Source organism: Sorex araneus, chromosome 6 (genome assembly GCF_027595985.1).
Source record: "Sorex araneus isolate mSorAra2 chromosome 6, mSorAra2.pri, whole genome shotgun sequence".
NCBI classification, from domain to species: Eukaryota; Metazoa; Chordata; class Mammalia; order Eulipotyphla; family Soricidae; genus Sorex; species Sorex araneus.
The window spans coordinates 122,814,817-122,837,624 of record NC_073307.1 but is presented as its reverse complement, the minus strand read 5'-3'; the positions used below and the strand labels follow the sequence as shown (position 1 = coordinate 122,837,624).

The following is a 22,808-nucleotide window of genomic DNA, read 5'->3' as shown; positions in this document are numbered from 1 at the left end:
GGTCACACCCGGCGATGCACAGAGGTTACTCCTGGCTCTGCACTCAGGAATTACTCCTGGCGGTGCTCAGGGAACCATATGGGATGCTGGGAATAGAACCCGGGTTGGCCGCGTGCAAGGCAAACGCCCTACCCACTGTGCTATCGCTCCAGCCCCAGCCGGTTATTGATCATTTTTATAGGAATTTCTAAGTCAAAAGTTTGTAACCTATGGCAACACACAACTCAACCCTTGTGGAAGGACCTGGGAATGTTATTTGGATTTTCCTCAGGAAATTGTACACTGATGACAGCTAACATTTATGAATGCTGCCTCTCCGAGGGGTGTCAGGAGACAATGTTTCACACAGGTGTCCCCCTTTTGTCAAATGTGTGTTTGGGACATCTACTATGTGCCAGGTCCTATTCTAGGGCCTTAGGAAGAAAAATAAGTGCCCCCTTTCCTTAAGAGAATTTAAACTGCAGTACAATGTAATCTTGACAGCATTTGGTCCCTATCCAACTCTACAAGGGGCAGCTCCTGTTTTTTCTGCATTACAAAGAATCGGAGACAGGCAGGAGGCTGTAACTTGTCCAAGGCCTTTCTTTTTTCTTTCTTCCCTTTGGCTTTTTGGGTCACACCCAGTGATGCTCAGGGATTACTCTTGGCTCTGCACTCAGAAATTACTCCTGGTGGTGCTGGAGGACCATACGAGATGCTGGGGATCTAACCCAGCTTGGCCGTGGGCAAGGCAAACACCCTACCCGTTGGACTATTGCTCCAGCCCCCAGGGCCTTTCTTTTCCAAGTCTACATTCAAACAGCTGAGGTATCTCAAATCTGACACTGGGATATCAATCAAAGGTCACAGAACACTATGGACTTAAGGGGGAGTAGATTATCATCACTAGCTGTCTGTGAATTTCAAGTCCTGTTCTCTAAGAAAAGATTTATATGATCTGAAGAGCAATAATGCAGCGGGAAGGGTGCTTGCCTTGCATGCAGCTGACCTGAGTTCAATTCCTCCATCCCTCTCAGAGAGCCTGGGAAGCTACTGAGAGTATTGCGCCCGCACAGCAGAGCCTGGCAAGCTACCCGTGGCGTATTTGATATGCCAAAAACAGTAACAACAAGTCTCACAATGGAGACATTACTGGTGCCCGCTCAAGTAAATTGATGAGTAATGGGATGACAGCGACAGTTCTCTCTTTTTAGGAGAAACACATCTACTTTATTCCTGCCAATCTTGTAGAAACCCCACCTCTCATGACCACAGCCATAAAACATTGATTTGTACTCACTGTAGAATAAATTGATGACGTGCTCGAAACCAGGGAGAGGGAGGATCCATGAACTGTTTAAAAAGATTAAAAAAAAATGGGTAAACTACATGGCTCGATGCAATGGAGAGAAAAGAGAGGACAGGGAAGGAGAAAGTCAGCACCACAGGGTCCTATACCAGGCTGGGAGCAACTGTATGCACCATGATCAACCTTTCCTGACATAGGTCAGCAAACGGGATCATTTGCATGTGTATCCCTTTACCTCCTTTCAGCACTCAGCTCTTGTCCAGGGCGATCATTTCCAAATATCATTGTCATAGTGGTCTTTTCTCTCTTCTCTGTCATAAATGCCCCACCTGCCCCCCCTCCCCTCCTCCAACTTCCAACCATAAAGCAGTCCTCCTGGCTCTCATTTCTACTGCCCTTGGGTATCAGTCCATTGGGAATTTTAAAATTTTGAGTACTGAGGTAATATGCAAGTCTTACTCTAGGCTCTCTGCTCAGGGATCTTCCTGTCGGTACGGACAGCCCTATGTGGTGCCAGGGACTGCACGGGGCAAGCACCTTATCCCCCCTGCCCTGTACTATCCCTCCAGGACCCCCACTGGGGATGTTTTATTCATTCCGCTCACATAATTCTAAAGCATGGTCATTGGTAAGACTAGGTATTGTAGCTGATTTTTCTTTCTGGGATCAAGACTCTTTAATATTCTTGGTAATTTCTCAACAACTTGAGTAAAAGGCAGGAATCCTCCTGTTGAGACATCACAGATCTTATAATTGGCCACAGCTTTCCTGACCACAGGTGGAATGTCCCTCCCCGCACCGCGCTATCACCTCTGGCCCGGGAGTGGGAGGCCGGGTAAGGAGGAACTTTCCATGCCTCCTACATGCCTTTCACTTACCACCCAAGAAGCGAACTCAACCGAGATCAGCAGTTGGCAGCGGCTCCCAGCCCAACGGCTCCGGGGCCCCCACCCCATCTTTCCGAGAAAGCTCTCCAACCTCCCGCCCTGCCCTGGAGATTCTATCCCACTCTGCACCCCACTCTGAGCTCCTACGTGTGCCCTGGATGGGACATTCCTGCCTCAGTGTCCCTACCCAGGCAGTTCCCTTTGTGTAGGACGCATCTCACGTCTGCCTGTCCAGCTCGCCAAGGGAAAACCCTGTAACTCCCTGGAGCCTGTCTGCAATTTCCTGACAGCTGCCTGGGTGGGCTTCCTCCCTTCCTCGAACCCACGTACCTCATCGTGGCGGGGCCTTTCTCATAGCAGGGGCCTGTGGCGTTGACCCTGCGCCATCAGTCCCGTCTCCACCCCCCTTCCTTAGCAATGTCCAAAGTGCTCAGTCTTCCCTCTCCCTGTCACTGTCACTGTTATCCCGTTGCTCATCGATTTGTTCGAGCGGGCACCAGTAACATCTCATATTGTGAGACTTATTGTTACTGTGTTTGGCATATCCAATATGCCACGGGTGGCCTGCCAGGCTCTGCGGTATGGGTGAGATACTCTCGGTAGCTGCCAGGCTCTCCGAGAGGGGCGGAGGAATCGAACACAGGTCGGCCGTGTGCAAGGCGAACGCCCTACCGCTGTGCTATCGCCCTAGCTCACACAAAATTAGTTTCAGGGGCTAAAACAATAGTACAGTGGGTAGGGCACGTGCCACGCATGCAGCGGACCTGGGTTCAATCCCCAGCACCCCATACGGTCCCCTGAGCCCACCAGGAGTGATCCACCAGGTATGGCCTAACTCTTCTCCCCCAACCCCCCAAAATATCAGTTTCAGGAGATGATGGCCTTTAGTGGTTTGCCATGTTAATATTTTCACACACTACAGACGCTTCCCCCACCCCAGTTAGTGTTCTAATATTCCAAAGGGGTGAACTGCTTTAGCCCCACAACACAAAGCACTGAGGCGAGTGTATCCGAGGCCGAAATGTGGGTCACTGGTCACCACCCTTCACTCACACCTTTCAACCTCACTGTGCTCTGCAGGCCTCTGGACACAGGACGGTGCAAATATTAATGTCCTGTTCCTCCATCTCACGGATGGAGAAGAGCAGATCGGGCAAGTTTTCTTCTTCTCTGCCACTCAACGCCTCTTACTTGGCAAATTACCACAGGCAGGCCACTGTCCAAAGAAAGGAAGAGTCCCCGAAACTGCATGTGACGGGAGTTAAGTCAGAGACTGGTGACACAAGGAAATGCATCCGGAGAGTAGGAACAGGCCAGACACCCTCCCCTCCGCACCTGCCAAATGGGAAACTGCAAGGCCAGCTGCACCTCGGAGCAAGCAGAAGCCCAGAGTGGTGAAAGGACCTGCCTGGGGTCACACAGAGCTGGAGGACCAGAATGTGTAGAAGGTAGAGGCACTCTGGTCCTCACTCCACTCTGGGTCAGGTCTCAAAGAAAGAGCAAGGGAGAATGAGATGCAGTTTCATTTATTTATTTTTTCATTGGGGGGTGAGGTGGGAGGAATGTGACCCAACACTCCCCTCCCCCTGTCACATGACTCAGGAGGCCCCAGGGGCCCTATTTTTTTTTTCTTTTTGGGCCACACCCAGCAATGCACAGGGGTTACTCCTGGCCCTACACTCAGGAATTAACCCCTGCTGGTGCTCAGGGGACCATATGGGATGCTGGGAATCAAACCCGGTCAGCCGCGTGCTGGGCAAACACCCTATCCACCGTGCTATTGCTCCAGCCCCCTATCTGTGATTCTTGACCAATTTGGCTGGCAGTTTAGTGAAAGGGAGGGCCTGAGAATATGATGCTGCTCAGTTCCTGTGGTGTGTGGGTGCCCAGAATTACCTGGGCCACACTGGCAGTGCATGGGGACCGCCTCGGCTATACCTCACGGTGGCAGCCCTTGAACCACTGTCCTATCTCGTGGCGAAGATGCAGTTCTGCTGGCTGAAACAATGTCTTCTCAAGCAGAGAAGCAGGAGACCCTGATGGGGGCCAGATTCTACTATCTGTCAGCAAGAAAGTCCAGCTTTGGGCAGGGCAGGGTCAAAGGCCAAGGTGGGATGGGACACAAACCCAGACAGAGGTAGAGAATGAGGTGTTTAAGACCAAGCCCTGGCCACACATAAAAGTCCTCAGGTCGTTTCTTTGTTTCATTGCTGTTGTTTTGAGCGCACATGGGGCAATGCTCAGAGCTCACTCCCAGCTCTGTACTCGGGAATGACTGTTGGTGCTCAGAGGACAATATGGATGCTGGGAATCGAACCCGCATCGGCAGTGTGCAAGGCAAGTGCTCTACTCTCTGTATATCCCTCGCCCCTCAAGTAATTTTTTTTTGCCACAAACATTGTATGTTTGTGTGTGTGAGTGTGTGAGTGTGTGTGTGTGTGAGAGAGAGAGAGAGAGAGAGAGAGAGAGAGAGAGAGAGAGAAAGAGAGACAGAGACAGAGAGAGAATGAGAAAAACAGTCTTTGGGGAGAAGGAGAAAAGAAGACTCGACAATGACAATAACAGCAACCCATGACTACCTACTATGTTATCCTCCTTTTCAAAGTCAGTTTGCTAAATGCGTTCTGTGACTTATCTCACTTAAACATTTCAATCCCTCGAAGCAGACACAACCAATACTCCACATTTTAGTGAACTGAGCTGGGCCAAGTTCCTTCTTCAGAATCACACGGTTACCACCGGAGGAGGCGGTAGGGTTTGGAGAGCAGTACTAAGAAGCTGGCAGTGCAAAGGCAAATCAAGGTTTCTTCACCGAGAGCTGCTTAGCTTTACTTGAGTCTGCAGCTGCTGAGTGACATCGTACTAGTGTTCTTAGGGATGACGGCTAAAGTCACAGGGCGGCTTTTCCTCCAAAGACATTCATTTTAAAAATGCCTCAAGCCTCTCCATTAAAGTATGCTATTAAAGTTGGCTCTGGTATTGCATAATGCCACTGATGGAAATTAATTTACCTGAAATAACTTTGAAAGGTTGCATCTGGGCCAGGCCTGTACTTAATCTACATATTTATGATTCCTGCTTCCTTCAGAATGGAAAGTGCTAATTAAATCCCACAAAACCTCACACAAGCAGTTGCGCTAATTCTCCCTAAATTTCTATCCTTTTTCTTTTTCTTGATATATAATAAACCTAATTGGCTTCAATAAAGAGGTACTGTTTGGTCCAAACATGAAACGTGATTCCCCACTCTTCCCCTCCTCCTAATTATTTCTGTAACACAGGGATTTTATGAATTCAAAAGAAAAAAATTAAGCTCTACTCACTGGAATTAAAAACACAAATAACTATGCAAGCCCTAACTTTTGTGTCTGCGGGTAATTTAATAGGCTTGAAAGAAATTTAAAAAAATGATCTGAGGGGGAAAATAAATGATCTGAGGCCCAATTTCCCCAAAGATGAAAAGGATATTTATAGCACACTGACAGCCATCTCGCCCCTTTCCCTGAAATATGATTTTTTTTTGTTTATTTGGTTTTGGACCACACCTGGCTGTGCTCAGTTTATTCCTGTCTCTATGTTGCAGGGGAGGGAGGGCTCACACCTGATGGTGCTCAAGAGACCATATGTGGTATGAGCGATTTGAATCAGGGTCAGTCACATGCAAGGCAAGTGCCTTAACCTCACTAACATCTCTCTGGTCAGTAATTTGATTTTTAACTCAGTGGCACTTTGATTCCAAGACCCCCCCATGAATCATTAGATTTATAAAACATAGATCCTGCTTGTGACAAGAAATGTATTTTTTTGGAAGTAGTTTTATTTAAGAAAATCTAATTAGAGAAATGGGTGGGGGGCGTGACAGAGAGACAGACAGAGAAACAGAAACACACACACACACACACACACACACACACACACACACACACACACACAGAGCATGAGCTGCTTCAGAGAGGGAAAAGCCAGGCAAGCAATTCCTATTAATGTCACTCCAGCACCCCATAGCTCATAGTTACACAGCACGACAGCCTGATTCTAGAGGGAATAAATGAAAGCTCTCTAGGGATGACGCAGGGGCTGTCATGGGCCTTCAACAGGAAAGTGCTTGTGTGGACAAGTTTTAGTCCTGAATGTGGTTCGCTCAGGTACACCCATGACACAGAAGATGAATTAGCACAGGACACTCTCCATGTATGAGTCACCACCAGGAGGGCTGGGAAAGTTCCGAGGTCACCCCTGCCAAGCTCAGTGGCTCCCAGACAGTTCTAGAATAAACTATCTCCTCCTTTACCTGAGGGTCAATATTTCCTCCACGGGTAAAGCTCCGAGAGGTTGTTCTGGCACTAACTGTTAGCTCTTCAGTAACCCAGACTCCACCCTCCTCAAGCCTGGAGCCTGGCAGGTTCCCATATATGGGTTCAGAATCACTGCAGGAAATGATGCCTAAGTCCGGGTGGGGAGAGGTCGAGAAGTTGCCACGAGAGAGATCAAGCAGGGGGCAGAAGCTCTGAAAACTCTTCGCCACTTCTACTGCAAAGAACAAAAGCCAGGGCCTCTCTCCTGCATTTCTATCCCTCTTAGCGTGCTGCGGGATTTCCTAAACAATCACAGCGTTGTTCTTTCCTGCCAACGTGGTGCTGGACACGCTTTCTCACTCTCACAGGGCATCTCGAACTCCTCTCCCACATTCTGTTCTGCTGAGGGCTAAAGTTTTTCTAAAAGGTACCACTACAGGAGGCTGGAGCGACAGCACAGCGGGTAGGGCGTTAGCCTTGCAGGCGGCTGACCCAGGTTTGATTCCCAGCATCCCATATGGTCCCCTGAGTGCTGCTAGGAGTAGATTTCTGAGTGCATGAGCCAGGAGTAACCCTGTGCATCGCCGGGTGTGACCCAAAAAGCAAAAAAAAAGAAAAAGAAAAAGAAAAAGAAAAGCACAGAGAAGCGAAGTTGAGCGCCCAATATCAAATACTTAATTATCAGTCAGTGAGCATTGCCTCTAATGCGCTACCGGCTCCATCTTTGAGAACGACTTGGAGGGGATGAGGGGAACATCCCTGCGAAGTATGTGACTGCTTGTTCACTGAAATCACACTTTGGTAGACGGAACAAAGGGAAGGAGAAATGAACTGAGCTAGGACGATGGCTGGCAAAGCATTGTTCCTCCCTAAATTCTGTGTAAAGTGAACAAAACCCAGAAGCCCAACTTAAAATAGTTAATGAACAAGCAAAGGGGCCAGGCAGACAGTGCAGGGTGTAATGCACGTGTTTTGCACGAGATTGACCCTGGTTTGATTCCCCAGCACCCCATACAATCCCCAAGCCGTGCCAGATGTGATCCCTGAGCACAGAGCTGGGGAGCACCACCTGGTGTTGCCCAAACCCCCACCTTACCCATCCTCCACTCCCCCCCAAAAAAAGCAAAGCAAAAAATTGAAAAAAAAAAAGAAAAAAGGCTTAACAACATGCAGTAAAAAAACAAAATACTGTTTGAGGAAAGAAAGAGAAAATTCCAAAGTGGTGCAAGAGGCAAGACTCCCCAGGGCCTCTCCAAGTCACACAGGTGTGTTAGCACAGAGAAAGGAGCTCCCCGTAACTCGCTCTGCCAAGTTGGAGGGGGGGGCAGCGGCTGAAGGGCACCAGGGAGACACATGCCAAGAAGTTTCAGCCTAAGGCCAAAGAGAGAAGCTGAGCATAGACCGGGGAGGAGAGAAGCAGCGCCCGGGACTCAGTCAGTGCTCCGATGCCCATGGCACTTCTTCCCGACAGTTCTGCACAGTTATCGAGCGTCGGACTGTTCAGAGTTGCCCAGGCTGGCCCAACGATACAGAGGAGTAAGTGCTCAGGTGGGAAACCAGGGTGACACGATGAAATTGCAGAGAGAGTCGCTAATCACAGCCGTCACCTGAGAGCTGACAACCACCCCCGCCCCCTGCCTCTCCCGCCTTTCCTGCCCCCCCCCCCCCCCGCCCCAAGCTTCTTACCTTCTTCAAACCCATCCCGGAAAGAGCCCGAGCGGCTCATGGTCCTGCTCTTTTCATCCAGGGACATAGAGCTATTCCGGAAGCGGCTGTCAGTGTAGGGGTCATACTGCCCATCGGCGTTGGAGAGGCTGTGGGTCCTCAGCATGGTCGGGTTGGACAAGCTCATCTGGGTGACCGTGGTGGGACTCGCTGGAATGCAAGGAAGGCCATCAGAAAGCTGAAAACACAGTTTTTGCACAGGGCTGGGGAGGAAAGCGCTGACGACCAGCCATATCTGTCCCTGCCCATTCCTCTCCCTGGTCTGTTTCCTCAAAGGTAGTCACCTCAGCATTTGAGTTACACGTTCGGAGCTAAAAATAAGGGAAGAAAGGTGGGTCAGTTCCAAAGCAAGGCTCGGGGCTTCAGCTTTCCAACCTGGCACGTTCAGGCAAGCCAGTGTCACCTTCCAGGCATGAGCTAATTACTCCCTGGGCTCATCTGGAACAATCCTCTCTAAAGCCAAAAGCCCAAAATAGTCCACGCTGGCTTTTGATCAGATGGGAAGCATTTGTGCATGACAAGAAACTCTTACCTCGAAGAGATACAGCTGGGAAAGCACAATACAAACGCAGGCCGCATGGCCTCTGCGGGGGAGCACTTAATAATGGTGGGGAAAGAGGCCCGGTAGAGACACAGGCACAAAAGGATGAATGTCATCTAGCAATGACCAGCATTTCTAGGCCCGTCGATTTAGTCAACAAACAGTGAAGAGTTAAGTCTCACTGAATTACAAGCCCACCAAGTGTTCAGGACTGCGCATTTACTCTTCACATTCTTCAGAAAGTGAGGACTCTCTAAAGGTGAGACTGGAAGATTATTTTCCCTCTTATCAGTTTTCCAAGGCTCAGCGCCCATCCTGCAAACCTCCAGGGACCCCCCACCCCCACCCCAAGCCCGGACTGAACTTTCCCTTTTCTGTGTACACAGAATTCACTATCTGATCATCTTGAACTCTGCCACAGTTTCACATTAAACTCGGGGTTATTCTCTTTCACGCCACTTAAGAGTCTACAGAAGTATGTTTGTCTCTCTGAAAAAAAGAATCCATTGATAAGGCAGTAAGGACTGGGCTGCGAGTTTTCCTTCCACCCCTTCCACTTGATAGCAGTCAAAGTGTTATCATGTCAGTAGGTGGCATTTCCAACATTACTTGGAAATAGAAGTTAGCTCCTAACTTGATTTTTTTATTTGCTGCTTAATACAGCGAGGAGGCTTACCAAACATGGGGCAAGTGGTAAGGCCTGCTTCTTCGGAACTTGTAGGGAAAGAACGCCTTCTCTGCGAGAAGCGAGTGGCCTGCGTTTTGCTATAATCCTACTGGTATTGACCATGCAAAGAAAAGCGCTGAGTAGAGCATCCATAACTTTTCTTTTTCTTTTGCTATAAATCTCCTGTGATTTGATGATGTTGCCGAGGGCAAGCAGGTACCGAGAAGGAAGTGACCATGTGTCTCTTTTAAATGACATGCTAAGGGGGCTAGAGTGATAGCACAGCGGGTAGGGCATTTGCCTTGCACGCGGGCGACCCTGGTTTGATTCCCAGCATCCCATATGGTCCCCTGTGCACCGCCAGGAGTAATTCCTGAGTGCAGAGCCAGAATCACTGGTGTGACCCAACACCACCCCCCACCCGCAAAAAAAAAAGAAGAAGAAGAAGAAGACATGCTAAGGGGCTGGAGGAGTGACTTGGTGGTTAAGGTAAGGGTGAGGCTCAAGGTTCATTGATTCCTGGGACCTCCTACCTGGAGGAGCACTGTCCCAGCAGCTCTGCTCTTTGTGCCCAAGACACCTGTGTCACAAGCCATTTCCAGCCACAAGACAGCAGCCAATCATGTGTGTGTGTGTGTGTGTGTGTGTGTGTGTGTGTGTGTGTACACAAAACTAAAGAATCCTGAGTGGACCGGTACATAAGCACCAGAACTACAACAGAGTGACTCCTGGTAGGTAAACACTGTGATCAAGTGTGCAAATCCCACAGGCAACCGTGTGTGCCACCCAGTCATCAAAATCAGGGCCAGAAAAGACAGACCAGCCAGGAAGGCATTGGTCTTGCACACGGCTGAGTTTTATCACCCTAAACCCTGCCAGGGATGAAACCCTGAATGCAGAACCAGGAGGTAGGCCTTAAGCACAGCCAGGTGTGGGCCAAAATCCAAAAATGGAATAAAAACAAAAGCTGGGAAGAGGGGCAGGAGGGGGGTGGGGGTGTACGTACCCACAACCAAAATTAGCCTCTTAGCCTCTGCTCTATGGAGCTGAGCATGAAAAACAAAATAAAACAAATGAACAAACACACAAACCAAGAAACCCAAAGACAAGCAGCTACTCACCAAGCTGGGAAAAGTTGAATCTCGTTCCCGAGGGGGAGGTGACACTGGAACCGGAGGAAAAGGGGGAGTTGGCGGCTGGGTCCTGCAGGCCGCCCGCCGAATGGGACCGCAGCCATTCTTTTGCATCTTCTTGTGTGCGAAGCTGGGAGGTGGGAGTATACCTAGACAGACAGAAGTCAGGGGGGAGGTGAACTGCGAGCCACACTGAGAACAAGGAGCTCTGGGAGCCGATAATCCACACAGAAAAGGAAAAGAAATATTCAAATGGGAGGTAGGGTAGGTAGGGGGGAAAACATCAAGTGTGCCAAAAGTCCTGAAACAAGATTTTTTATTTATTTTATTTTTTGCATTGGGCCGCTTTTTTTTGAAAATTTTTTCCAAGTTTGAAGGTCACAGAGACAGCAAGAGAGCAAGATGGGTCAAGGCTATCAAAAGCTGCCCCTGGGCATCCCTGTAACATGTCCATACGTGACAGTGTCCTGTCAAAGTGCCTTCCCTGGCAGGGCAGAAGCAACAGCAGCAGCTGTCAGAGCGTTAGGAGCATTTTACTTAGAAAAATCGTACTTTTTTTTTTTTTTTAAAGCCAAGTGGACCAGGAAGTGGCCCTGAGTCAAAGCCTATGAGAGAGCAGGCCTGGGGAGCAGCTGCACGGACACAGGCTCACAGCCACCTGGCAGAAACAGGTCTTTGCAAAAGGAGCTCCGAATCTCTACGGGTTGGGGTCTTCACAGGGCCTGCCATCCACCTTCACATTTTTTTTTTAATCTGGAATGTATCTGGTGATGATTTGTCCCTGAGCTAGGTGGCTTCACAATAATCTCACGGAAACCTCCAACTCGGCTGGCACCTCTGGTGCTATTATTTCCATCTGCAGTCAGGGACAGGGATGATCCGTACCGGACAAGGCACGTCAACACGTCAGCCCCTCTTTGGGCTAGAACCCACCTGATTCCAAAATCTGTGGGGGGCTGGAGAGATAGCACAGCAGGTAGGGCGTTTGCCTTGCATGCGGCCAACCCAGGTTTGATTCCCAGCATCCCAGATGGTCCCCTGAGCACCGCTAGGGGTGATTCCTGAGTGCAGAGCCAGGAGCAACCCCTGTGCATCGCCAGGTGTGACCCAAAAAAGCCAAAAAAAAAAAAAAAACCCCAAAATCTGTGGTCTTCTCAGGAGGTCCACAGTAAAAGGTGGAATTCCTAAGGTGCCTGAATTGCCAGAAGTACCCTGGAAACTTAGAGATCACCATGGAGTGACTACTGACGATGTACAACACAGAGGGTGGATTTTGGCTTTCAAAAAAAAAACAACACCAAAATAACCCAACAATATATGGTGTTGGGATACAGATACCAGATAGGTGGGGCACAGAGTTGAGTTCACAGACAGTCAGCTTGATGGAGAGTTTAAAAATCTCTTCCAGAGCCAGAGAGAGATAGTCCAGAGGGGCAGAGTTGGGTCCTCAGAACCCTACACAGGATTCTGAGAGCCTTGCCAGGAGCAATCTCTGAGTGCAGACCAGTAGTAAACCCTGAACACCACTAGGCACGGCCCCCAAACAATAATAATAATAAAAAAAAACAGAAATCATAATATTTTCTGTGGGTCTAGAGGACATACTTCTCACGGAGAGTTGAATTCAACTTCAGGCATGACACAGTATCCTGAGCACAGCAATGTGGGTCCAAAATAAAACAAAGCAAGAAATACATACATATATGCATGTGTGTGTGTGTGTGTGTGTGTGTGTGTGTGTGTGTGTGTGTGTGTGTGTGTGTTGTATTCTGGGCCAGGGAGATCGTGTAAAGCCTGGGGCACACAGAAGCACCACATGGTTCTCCAGCACTGCAGGGTGACAGCAAAAAAATCGTATATATCTATAGAGACATACATATCTCTATATCTATCTACATCCTCATATTTTCACTGTAGTTGATGGGCAGGCAACCTTCTGTCCCTTGCTCTCCTGACTATCATGTGAGTCTATCACATGCCCCTCTAGGAACTTTTAAAGACAAATTTTGAAATATCAAAGTGTCCTAATTTTGATAGATGAGCCGCAGAAATAAGAGCAGCATTCTGAAAAGCTAATGTGCAGAAGGTCAGTTCACTTCTTGGCAAAGCGGAGGGGGTCAGGCTGATCCTGAGTGGTCATCCCTTCAGAGCGGAGGCCGACTGCCACAGCAGCTCTCCTAGGCACTAGAAAAACGTGTCAATTCCACAGGCCCTACCAGCTCCCTCTTCTATGGCCAAAGAGCTGCACAGACCAACGCATTGGGGGGAATTCTCAGCCACTGGCTTTATGGCTGAGGTTTTCAGAACAGGCTATTCGCGGAGCACCTACTGAAGGGAACTATTGATACCTACCTCCCATTACTGTTCAACACACTCTCAGTCTTAAGAGTTGCAGGTTATTAACTACAGACACACATGACAGCACTGAAACATTTCATTCCAAGTTGTGCCTCCACTCTCTTTTTTTCCCCCTTTTTCAAAAGCACTAATGCTGAGTGCAGGGTGAAGCCAATGCTACACAGAACGAGGTGTTCCGAGAGCAGAGAAAGGGCAGCAGCAATCACCAGACAGCACGCTCAAGGGCAGGCGTTAGAAATGACGTCCTCCGGCTTCCTGAGTGGTGCGTGTGCACCGTGGTGACTTCTAGCATCTTGTTTTACCAGGACTAGCCCAGCTGATCCCCAGTGAGCCCGAGCGGCACTTACGAGGGATAAAAGCATACTCCTTTCTCATCATCTTTTGAACCCCGTATCTTGTGTTTGCAAGCTGGGGGAGTTGAGTCATATGCGACTGTGCTCAGGAGTTACTCCTGCTTCTATGCCCAGGGGATCAACTCCTGGTGGTGCTCAGGGAATCATATATATGCCGCCGAGGATCAAATCAGGACTGGCCGCACACAAGCCAAGCACCTTAACCCCTGGACTAGCTCCCCTGCCCCTCAACCCTAGGTCCCTGTTGGGCTTGGGGAACCAGTCCAACCTTCAGTCGGAATATTCGGGCAAGTACAAAGAATCTGTGAGCACTGGGCCCAAAGGTTGAATATTTTCAAATATGGGGGATTGGGGGGTGGGAATCTCTCCTCCTTGGCTCTTGTCCTGGCTGGCAAAGCAACATGCTACAAGTCGGATGGATCTTTCTCCTGGAAGGCAGCCTTCCCTCCCTCCCTCCCTCCCACCCCCCTCAATGATCATGGTGGATGCTCAGCGATGGAGCCCGTGGCCCTGACATGCAGGAGCTGCTCACTGGGCGGAAGCCGGGATGGGTTGCGTGAGATGATTTGACCACAAGAAGCCCGAGAAAGCACAGCTGGTGCCCAAGCCCATCAGCCACAAATGGAGTGAGGAGGAAGACAGCGTGAGCAGGAAGCCAGGGTCCCAAAGGCCTTGCCACTGGGACCAGGGCAAGGACACCCCGGCCCGGTGCCCCCAGCCAATGAGAGTCCCCCAGCCAAGCCCCAGAGCTGCGGTGGGATGGCATGATGCAAGGAGGAAGCACAAGTACCTGAGTCCTTTCTTAGGCAAAGTGTTCCTATCAAGGTGCGGGTCACTGTAGGAAAGTTCAAACAAACAAACAAACAAACAAACAAACAAACAGAGCTTCAGAGAGGCAAGGGGCAGTGCTGCGGTGGGCAGAGAGCAAAGAACCCTGGAGGAGGAAGAGACTCACGTCACCAGGAAGGGCTCCCCGAGCCAGCTGCAGCCGAGCATGCAACTCCTCCTTGGAAACAGCACCTGGGCCGGCTGCCCCCACGCCCCCTACCTCCACCCCTGCAGCAGGTCACCAGGAGGCCCCTCAGCCCCCAGGGTTCCTCCTCTCCCCCATGCTCAGAGCAAGGTGTAGGGCGGCCCCACCTCCAAGGAGAGCCCGTGACTTCGGCCGATGTGTCGCCCATGTCTGCACCACCAACCAGCACGCCTCAGAGAGGGAGAGGCCAGCTACTCTGCACCCCGAACTGAGACGCCTCCCCCTGGCTCCCACCCCTCCGCCGCCCCAAATGCCACTGGCAATATCTTCAAGGAAGAGAAGGGACGTGCTGGGGAGTTTCAAGAGGCCAGCAGTCTGCATATTTGGAATTCATTCACCGGAACAAGTGAATTCCAGGTCCCCTCTCATTTTCTGCGGCCCTGGCGGGGTGTTGCCAGGAGCTGGGCTCTGGACCGGCGTCAGGGCATGTTCCGACTCGCCTTGCTGCCTGATACACGCAAGGCAACTGGATTCCCAGAGAGCAAGTGTTTAAGGGCTGGGTCTAGGCATCTGACAAAAAACCAAAACCAAAAGCAAAAAAACAACACCCAAAGTGTTCATGGGGTGGGGGGAGAAGCTTCTTAATAATTTTGTTTTGTTTTGTTTGTTTATCTTTGGTCCTTACCCAATAGTGCTTAGGGGTTACTCCTGGCTCTGCGGTCAGGGATGGCTCCTGGTGGGACACAGTGACCCATAGGAAGTGTCGGAGATGGACACTGGGTCGGTCGCGTGCAAAGCAAGTGCCCTACCTGCTGGACTATTGCTCCAATTCCATCAGTAATTGTTCTTTTGTTCTTTTTTTTTTTTTTTTTAAAGTTCAAAACAGTACTTGCTATGTTTGGCCCAGTCCTGGTTCCCCCTCCCAATGACTCCCAATTTAAAGTCAGTATCCAGCTGAGACCCACCCACTGGAGCCGCTGAGGGCTAACAAGCCCCCCCCCAACCCCCATCCGCATGGGAAAGTCTCCACACCTCCCCGAAGTTGTTTTCACTCTCCTGAGAGGAAGCGGGCACGTGCGCGGAACACAAGGGTCCACGAGACACAATGGGACGGCCAAGGCCAAAGCGCAGCAGAGGAACCAGGAAAGGGGGGAGGAGCCAGCCGCGTGGGGGAGCGCGGGGTGGTGGGAGAAGGCCAAGGTGAGGGCCCAGCCGCCCTGTGGGTGGCAGATGGGATCTGGACTTGGCAGGAGGAGAGAGCAGGGGAGTTGGGGAGCAGGAGCATGCCACGGGAAAACGGAGATGCAAGATGCAAGTGAGAGCCGAGGCCGCCCCCAGTTCCGGAGGCAAGGGGGGGGTGGGCGGGAGCTTCCCCCCGTGGTCAATGTGGCAGACAGCCCAGCAGAGCTCCTCACTGGCATGTCTGGGGGGGCGGTGGGGGGCGGGGAGGGGAGGAATCACATATTCCAACAAGCAGAAGCCTCAGGCCAGCAGCCTCACACAAACCATCCAGCTCGACAAAGGTGGGCAGAGGGACCTGCAAGCTGGCGGGGTGCCAGGAGGGGGACAGGGGGTGCCCAGTCCTACCAAGTCATTACCTGTCCTGCTTCCTGGGCAGAGTACTTCTGCAGAACTTAGGGCTAGCGGCAGGGGAAGAGAGAGGGCTAAAGAAAGGTCCAGGCAGGTAGAAAACAAGAGAAGGCACATTAGACCGGAAGCAAGGGGAGCCGTCGGTTACACACAACCATCAGAACATTTTTCTCATTCCCGGGGCGGAACCTGGCTCTCAGCCGGTGCCCCTGCTTCCGCTGGGTTAGGGGCACAGCTCCAAAGGTGCCCTTGGATCCTTCGTTTCCTGCCACTCAGCTCGCCCACCACCCCACCCCACCCTCCGCCTTCAGTCAGCGTTGAGTGTGCCAGGAAGACCACCAAGCCATCCCAAAGCACCTCCGTATAACTCTCCCCACACCTCGACGAAGGGAGGAAAAAAGAACCAGCAGAGGAACACGGGAGGACTCCGTGGCGGAACGCCACTGGCCACGGAAGGGTTCAGTCTGCTCCCCCGCCTGCGCCCCTGACTCCCAGCACCTCCAAGCTCTGAGCAAGTGACAAGAGCTAACAGGAAGCAGAGAGAGGAGCAGGATACTCAAGGGCCAACTGGTGCCCACCCGGGGGAGGGGTGGGGGGAAGACGGCTGTGACTGGAAGGAAGGCGGGGAAAGGTGGGTGAGTCTGGGGGGGGTGCTCCCTCGCCCGACAGCCTGCCTCCACCGAGAGCCTTAGGCCACCCGGCACACAGCACCGACCTTTCGGACAGTGTGGTCTTGACACTGTTGGTCCTGACAAAGGGCGTCAGGGAGTCGTCCTTAGAGGAGGCGAGGAGGCCCGTGGAGGAATTGTGGCTGAGCGCCCCTCCGCTGCTGAGGGAGATGTCAATGGACTCGCAGCTGGTGTGGAGGCTGCTGACAGACTGGAAGCCCAGGCCATCCTTGCTAACTGCGGACGAACTGCTGGCGGTGGTGCCCCACGTGAGGCTGTTGGAGGGGCCCGAGTGGGCCGAGCCGGGGCTGGAGGCTAGCGGAGACTGGCTGACATCCGCGTTCTTACTGTAGAGAGGGCTGCTGCTCCCGCTGCTCAGGACGCCGCTGCCTGAGGGGGACTCTAAGTTCCCTTGCTGGGTCAAGGTGGCATGAGGGTTGGAGATGACCACCGAGTTTTTCATGTTTTCGGCTGTGGCGATGGGCACTTGCTTGGTAGGCTTTCCACCAAAGAGTCTGTGAAGAGACAAAGGGTTGTGCGGCTTGAACTCAAACCCGGGGCCGAGGGGGAACTGAGCGGTGGAAACGCTATGTGTGTACGTGCGTGCGTGCGTGTGTGCGTGCACACGCGTGAGTTTGTATTCGTGTATGATGAGTGTGTGTGTATGTGTAATTGTGTATGAGTCTGAGCATGAGTGTGTGAGCGTATGCATATGAGCGATTGTGTGTTTGAGTGCCTAAGTTTGAGTCTATGTGTTTTGGGACTATATGTTTTGGGACTGTGTGTGTGTATGTTGGCGAGGGTGTGGTCATGGTCAATGTTTCTGGGGAGGGAGGCACAGTCAGACCTACTGGAATGGCTAAAGGGTTCCACTTGGCAAGGCCACCACAGAGGGGACCTGGACACTGGTGTAACCCAAGACCCCCACTGTAAGTCTGAGGTTGGGGTTGGGCCCTGGCTCTCTCTGAGCCCAAGGGCAACGGGGAACACTTTTGAACAGGCCCATCCGCAAGGGCCCAAGAGCTTGCTTCCCTGTCTCTTCCTGACCAAACAGCCCAGGTCCAGGAATGCCTGGAGGGTGTTAATTATCTTTTAATGGTCTCTGCAGCCAGGACCTCCACACCAAGCAGCTACTTGGCTTCTGAATGGCGCAACTCCAAGCCGGCTGGTTTCTTGGGCCCCCTAAGCATCACACGTAGAATCGAGCAGCGGAGTCTAAGTGTGGAGAAGGTCTGGGAGAGGTAAAGAACCTTCACAGATGTATGTACCCTCAAGTAAAAGTCTAAGCTATAAGATGTCTTTTAGAGCCAGAGAGCTATCCCCAAACAGACACAAAGCTCTGAGGAGTCCACAAGTCCATAGATCAAACCTACAGGGTAGGAACTGTGTCTCTGACACGGCACCTCCCACAGTTCTTGACTTAAACTGCCCCATCAGAACACAGGGGCTGGGGCTGGAGAGGTAGTACGGTGAGTAAAGGGTTAGTCTTGCAAAAAGCCAATCTGGATTTGATTCCCGGCACTCCGTATGGCCTCCCCCAAACACAGTAAGGAATGACCCCTGAGAGCAGAGCCAGAGGTAATGCCTGAGCATCCCCACGTGTGGCTCAAAATCCAAAAAAAAAATTAAAAAGAACAAAAAAGAACCCGAGGACTGGCCAAAACAGAGGGTAGTGCACGTACTCTTAACACACTGCATCCACTTGTACCCTGGCAGAAGAGGTTATCTGGGAGAAGTAATGGAACAACTGCCTCGATGAAGATCCACCAACTACTCAAGCCAGGGTGCAATTTACCCCTATACTCGCCAAAGCATCCTTCTATGTCTCAGTTATTGGAAAACCAAACAAAGACATAATTGGTCCTCGCTGTTACTGGTGACAGAAGTAACACTGGTTACTTGACCTAGTAATAAAGAGAGAATGAGCTCTCTCCGTGTAGAATTTCCACCTTTACGATGCCCCAACATTTCCAGTGATGGGGACCTTCCTACATCTCAAGGCAATATGCACCACTGCCAAGCACTTCCCAGGATCAGAAAACCAAACTCCGATTCCTCTACTTCTGACTTTTAGACTTTGCTCCCTGTCCTGCTATGTGTCACTACTCAGAAAAGGCCCGTTCCCATTAGTCCTCCAAATCATTTGAAAAGAGAGATCACACTTCAACCTGTGATTTCTCTTCTCCCTGATACTCATGCACAAGGAGAGAACTGAGAGCATCTTAATATTTTAGGAAAAATGTAATTACCAGGAATTGATTAAAAGGTGCTTGGGATAGAGTCTGGAAGCTGCATGATTTTCAAGAATCTATTATACCAGTGTAAAGGGCTAGTAAAATGCCTTTGTAGTTGCTAAAGGGAAACCATAATACCAAAGAATGAATATTACAGAGAAGACTTAAGGCGAGAAATAGAAAAATTTTCATTTACAAGGCAATCTGTTAAAACAACAAAGAGCAGCCCAATAGGACCTTCCCTTGAAAAAATAATCATTATTGAAATTCTAATAATCAAGTCTAGACAAAGAACAGCAAGCTGTTTCATTATACCTTTCATGTGGAATGTTTCTTCTGAAGTCTTTTCAAACATTCTTATTCATCCCCAAATATGGACATGTGCACATAGTGGTTTTTTTTTTCACTGCTTAGTTTTCTGTCCTTGGGATTTATTCTTTCCCATGACAGGAAATTTCCCAGGAAGGTAGAAAAAGCTTTGCTCTATGCATTTGCCGTTTGAGAATGGCCTGGTGAATATTATAATGAGATAATAATATGGGTAGGCAAGGATTTTCTTCTTTCTTTTTCCTTTTTTCGGTGCTAGGGATTAAACCCATGAGGAGCACATGTGTGAGGCAAGTGCTATATCACATAGCTCCATCATACATCCATCAATGAGCCTTGCTGATTCCTTTTTTATGGTATGGGGATGGATACCAAGTGTCATGCATGCAAAACAAGCACTTTGCCACTGAGCCACATCCCTTACTCACAAAAGCTGGATATATTTTAATTTACTTATTTTTGGTTTTGGTACCGCACCTGGCTGTACTGAGGGTTTTTTTCTGGCAGTGCTTGGGGGAACATATGTGGTAACAGGAACTGAAGCAGAGAATTGAACAGGGATTAGCCACATGCAAGCCTTACTTCCCTGTTATTACTTGAGGTACTATGGATACATTTTTATTTATTTTTCAAGGGTTTTTTTGGGGGGGTCACACCTGGCGATGCACAGGGGTTAATCTTGGCTATGCACTCAGGAATTACTCCTGGTGGTGTCGGGGGACCATATGGGATGCTGGGAATCGAACCTGGATCAGCTGCATGCAAGGCAAATGCCCCACTCGCTGTGCTATCGCTCTAGCCCCTGAATACATTTTTAACGGTACCTGGGGAAAAAACAAAACAAAACAAAACAGTGCATACCAATAATTTCATGCCAAAGTTTCTACCAGGGGCCAGAGAGATAGTACAGTAGATAAGGTGCTTGTCTTGCACACAGTCAACTTGGGTTCAATCTCTAGCACGGGCTATAGTACCTTAAACACGTCCAGGAGTGACCCTGAGTGCAGAACTAGATTAGATGGAAGCCCTGAGCTCCGCCTGGTGTGGCCCAGAAAAACAAATAATTTTGTTTTAAGTCCAGTGTGCAAATGCTAAAGAACAACATTTTAAGGTAATAGAACATCACTTTTTCTTTTCCAAAACAAGACTTTTAAAGTAGAATTCCCGGGGCTGGAGCGATAGCACAGCGGGTAGGGCGTTTGCCTTGCACGCGGTCGACCCGGGTTCGATTCCCAGCATCCCATATGGTCCCCTGAGCATCGCCAGGAGTAATTCCTGAGTGCAGAGCCAGGAGTAACCCCTGTGCATCACCAGGTGTGACCCAAAAAGGGAAAAAAAAAAATGCAAATAAATAAATAAATAAAATAAAATAAAACAGGATTCCCCCACAACACACACACACTTTTTTTTAAAAAGAAAGATACATTTTAGAGACTAATTTGGAATAATGCATGCAGTATAAAGTATATGAGGGTCCCTTAGCTATTTGAACAAAGGATCTGTCCAAGATCACTGTCCAAGATAAGAAAAAAAAAAAGTCTGTCTTACCAGCCACTCAACCTGCCCTGAAAGTATTAAGATATAGCACAGGGCTGGAGTGATAGCAGAGCGAGTAGTGTTTGCCTTGCATGCAGTCAATCTGGGTTTGATTCCTGGCATCCCATATCGTTCCCTGAGCACTGCCAGGAGTAATTTCTGAGTGCATGAGCCAGGAGTAACCCCTGTGTATCACTGGGTGTAATCCAAAGAGCAAACAAAATAAAAAAGTAGCACAACCTCCTCATCTTGGATGAAAGCTAGCTTTCGCGGAGTGCTTACTATGGGCTACACTTGGGAACCTAGATGAATCTTCAAAATCATGTTCAGGTAGTTCCTCAGACTACCCCAATCTTACAGATGAGGAAACTCAGGCAGAATTCTTAGTAAAGATTTCAGAGTAGCTGACCGCAGCGACCCAGGATCTGATTCTCTCTCGAGTGAATGACTCCAGAAGCTTTTATTTTTCACCCCAAACCTGGAAAAAGGATCAGTTGGCTGCCAAACCACAGCAGAAGCTGACACCAAAACCTTCCACCCTAGGACTGAAGCAGAGAAAAACAAGCTGCTTGAAGCAAAGCAGCAAGACATGCTGACTCCAGGAGGCCAATGCATGACACACCAGCCAGCTATGACCACTCACCTGCGGAGAGTAGGAGAGGACACATCCGGGTACTTGGCCCCTGGCTGCAAGGAGGTCTGAGTGGCACTGGACACCGGTGGGGCGGCAGGGTTCACCTTGACCGAGTTACAGGAAGCCACACTCTCGTTGTCCGATGGGATGCCTTTCTCCTTATCCGTCTGGTTGACCAGACCTGGCAGAGAGCTGCCCAGGGCCGTCTTGGAAGGCTCTCTCAGCTTGGGCACAGGCAGGCCTGCGGACTTGCTGCTGATGTTGGAATCGATGCTGCTGGTACTAGACCTGTTCCCAGCCCCGTTCCGGCTGGTGGACTTGCTGGGCCTTGGCAGACTCCGGTACTGCAGGTTCGTGCGGGAGCTGAGAGACAGATAACCATCGTCCTGATTCTGCATCCCGTCCATGCTCGTCTTCCGGCCTGCCGACCGACCCACCAGAGCGGACGACTTTGGGATCTTGCCCAGGGTGGCGGACCTGCTGGTGACCGTGGCCCCGCTGGCTGTGATCATGGCCAGACCGGCCACCGAGCCACTCTGCTTCTTGAACCCGAAGCTGTTGGCATTGGCCGTGGGCGTTCTGGAATTGCTGGGGAGGGGCTTTTTGGACTCGTCACCACTGCTGCGGCCGGCGTCCGATGGGGAACGCTTCACCTGGGCGGATTTGGGGGACAGCCTTCCTTTCTCGGACACCTTGGCGTCGTCTGTTTTTCCTTAGAGAGAAATTGGTCTGATTAGCCTGCCGATCAAGAAGGCAGCTCGCGGGCTGGAGAGACAGCACAGAGGTTAAGGCATTTGCCTTGCACATAGATGACCCTGGTTTGGTCCTCAGCACCACAGTATAGATTCCCCACTGGCCACTGCCTGGCATGATTCTGGAGCACCGAGCGGTGACTAAGCCCCCTGAGCAGCACTGCCAGGTGTGGCTCCAAAAATAAATAAATAAATAAATAATTAAAGCCAGCTGAGGGCCAGGGGATGGCTCAAAGGGCAGACTGAGCACTGGCTTTGCATATGGAAACCCGGGATGTTGGTTCCTTGGCACTTCTTGAGTGACCCTCTGATTACAGAGATGGGAATAGCCTCAGAGAACTACTGGGTGTGGTCCCAAAACAACAACAACAACCACCACCACCAAAAAAAAAAAAAAACAAACCCATCAAAAAAGCTAGCTTAGCCTGTTTAAGGGGCTGGAGGGATAGTACAGCGGCAGGGCATTTGCCTTGCATGGGGCTGACCTGGGTTTGATTCCTCCACCTCTCTTGGAGAGCCCGGCAAGCTACCAAAAGTATCTCGCCCCCACGGCAGAGCCTGGCAAGCCACCCGTGACGTACTTGATATGGCAAAAACAGTAACAACAAGTCTCAAGATGTAGACGTTACTGGTGCCCGCTCGAGCAAATCGATGAGCAACGGGATGACAGTGACAGTGACCTTGTTTAAGATTTTACAAAGAGCTGTCTCCCTTCCTTTGAATTTGGAAAAGCAGCGCCCCAGGGAGGGAGAGGAAAAGACCTTTCAATTTTATTTTTTTGCTTTTTGGGTATATGGTATATGGGGTGCTGAGGATTGAACCTGGGTGGCTGCGTGCGAGGCAAACG

General features: G+C 50.4%; 1 protein-coding gene across 9 annotated transcripts in view; it reads right to left on the bottom strand.

Moving 5' to 3' along the window:
* NAV2 (neuron navigator 2) overlaps positions 1-22,808 on the bottom strand; it is an 822,512-nt gene that overhangs the window by 53,232 nt on the left and 746,472 nt on the right. For 6 of the 9 annotated variants that reach the window (XM_055141684.1, XM_055141686.1, XM_055141678.1 and 3 more), the window contains 7 exons: positions 21,219-21,921; positions 16,526-16,993; positions 15,819-15,884; positions 14,038-14,082; positions 10,525-10,685; positions 8,157-8,345; positions 1,280-1,332 (listed from right to left, as the gene is read on the bottom strand). In XM_055141684.1, coding sequence (XP_054997659.1) covers positions 1,280-1,332; positions 8,157-8,345; positions 10,525-10,685; positions 14,038-14,082; positions 15,819-15,884; positions 16,526-16,993; positions 21,219-21,921 — 1,685 coding nt within the window. The remainder of the gene's footprint in view (positions 1-1,279; positions 1,333-8,156; positions 8,346-10,524; positions 10,686-14,037; positions 14,083-15,818; positions 15,885-16,525; positions 16,994-21,218; positions 21,922-22,808) is intronic. The other 3 variants (XM_055141681.1, XM_055141683.1, XM_055141685.1) reach the window with 3 other exon arrangements.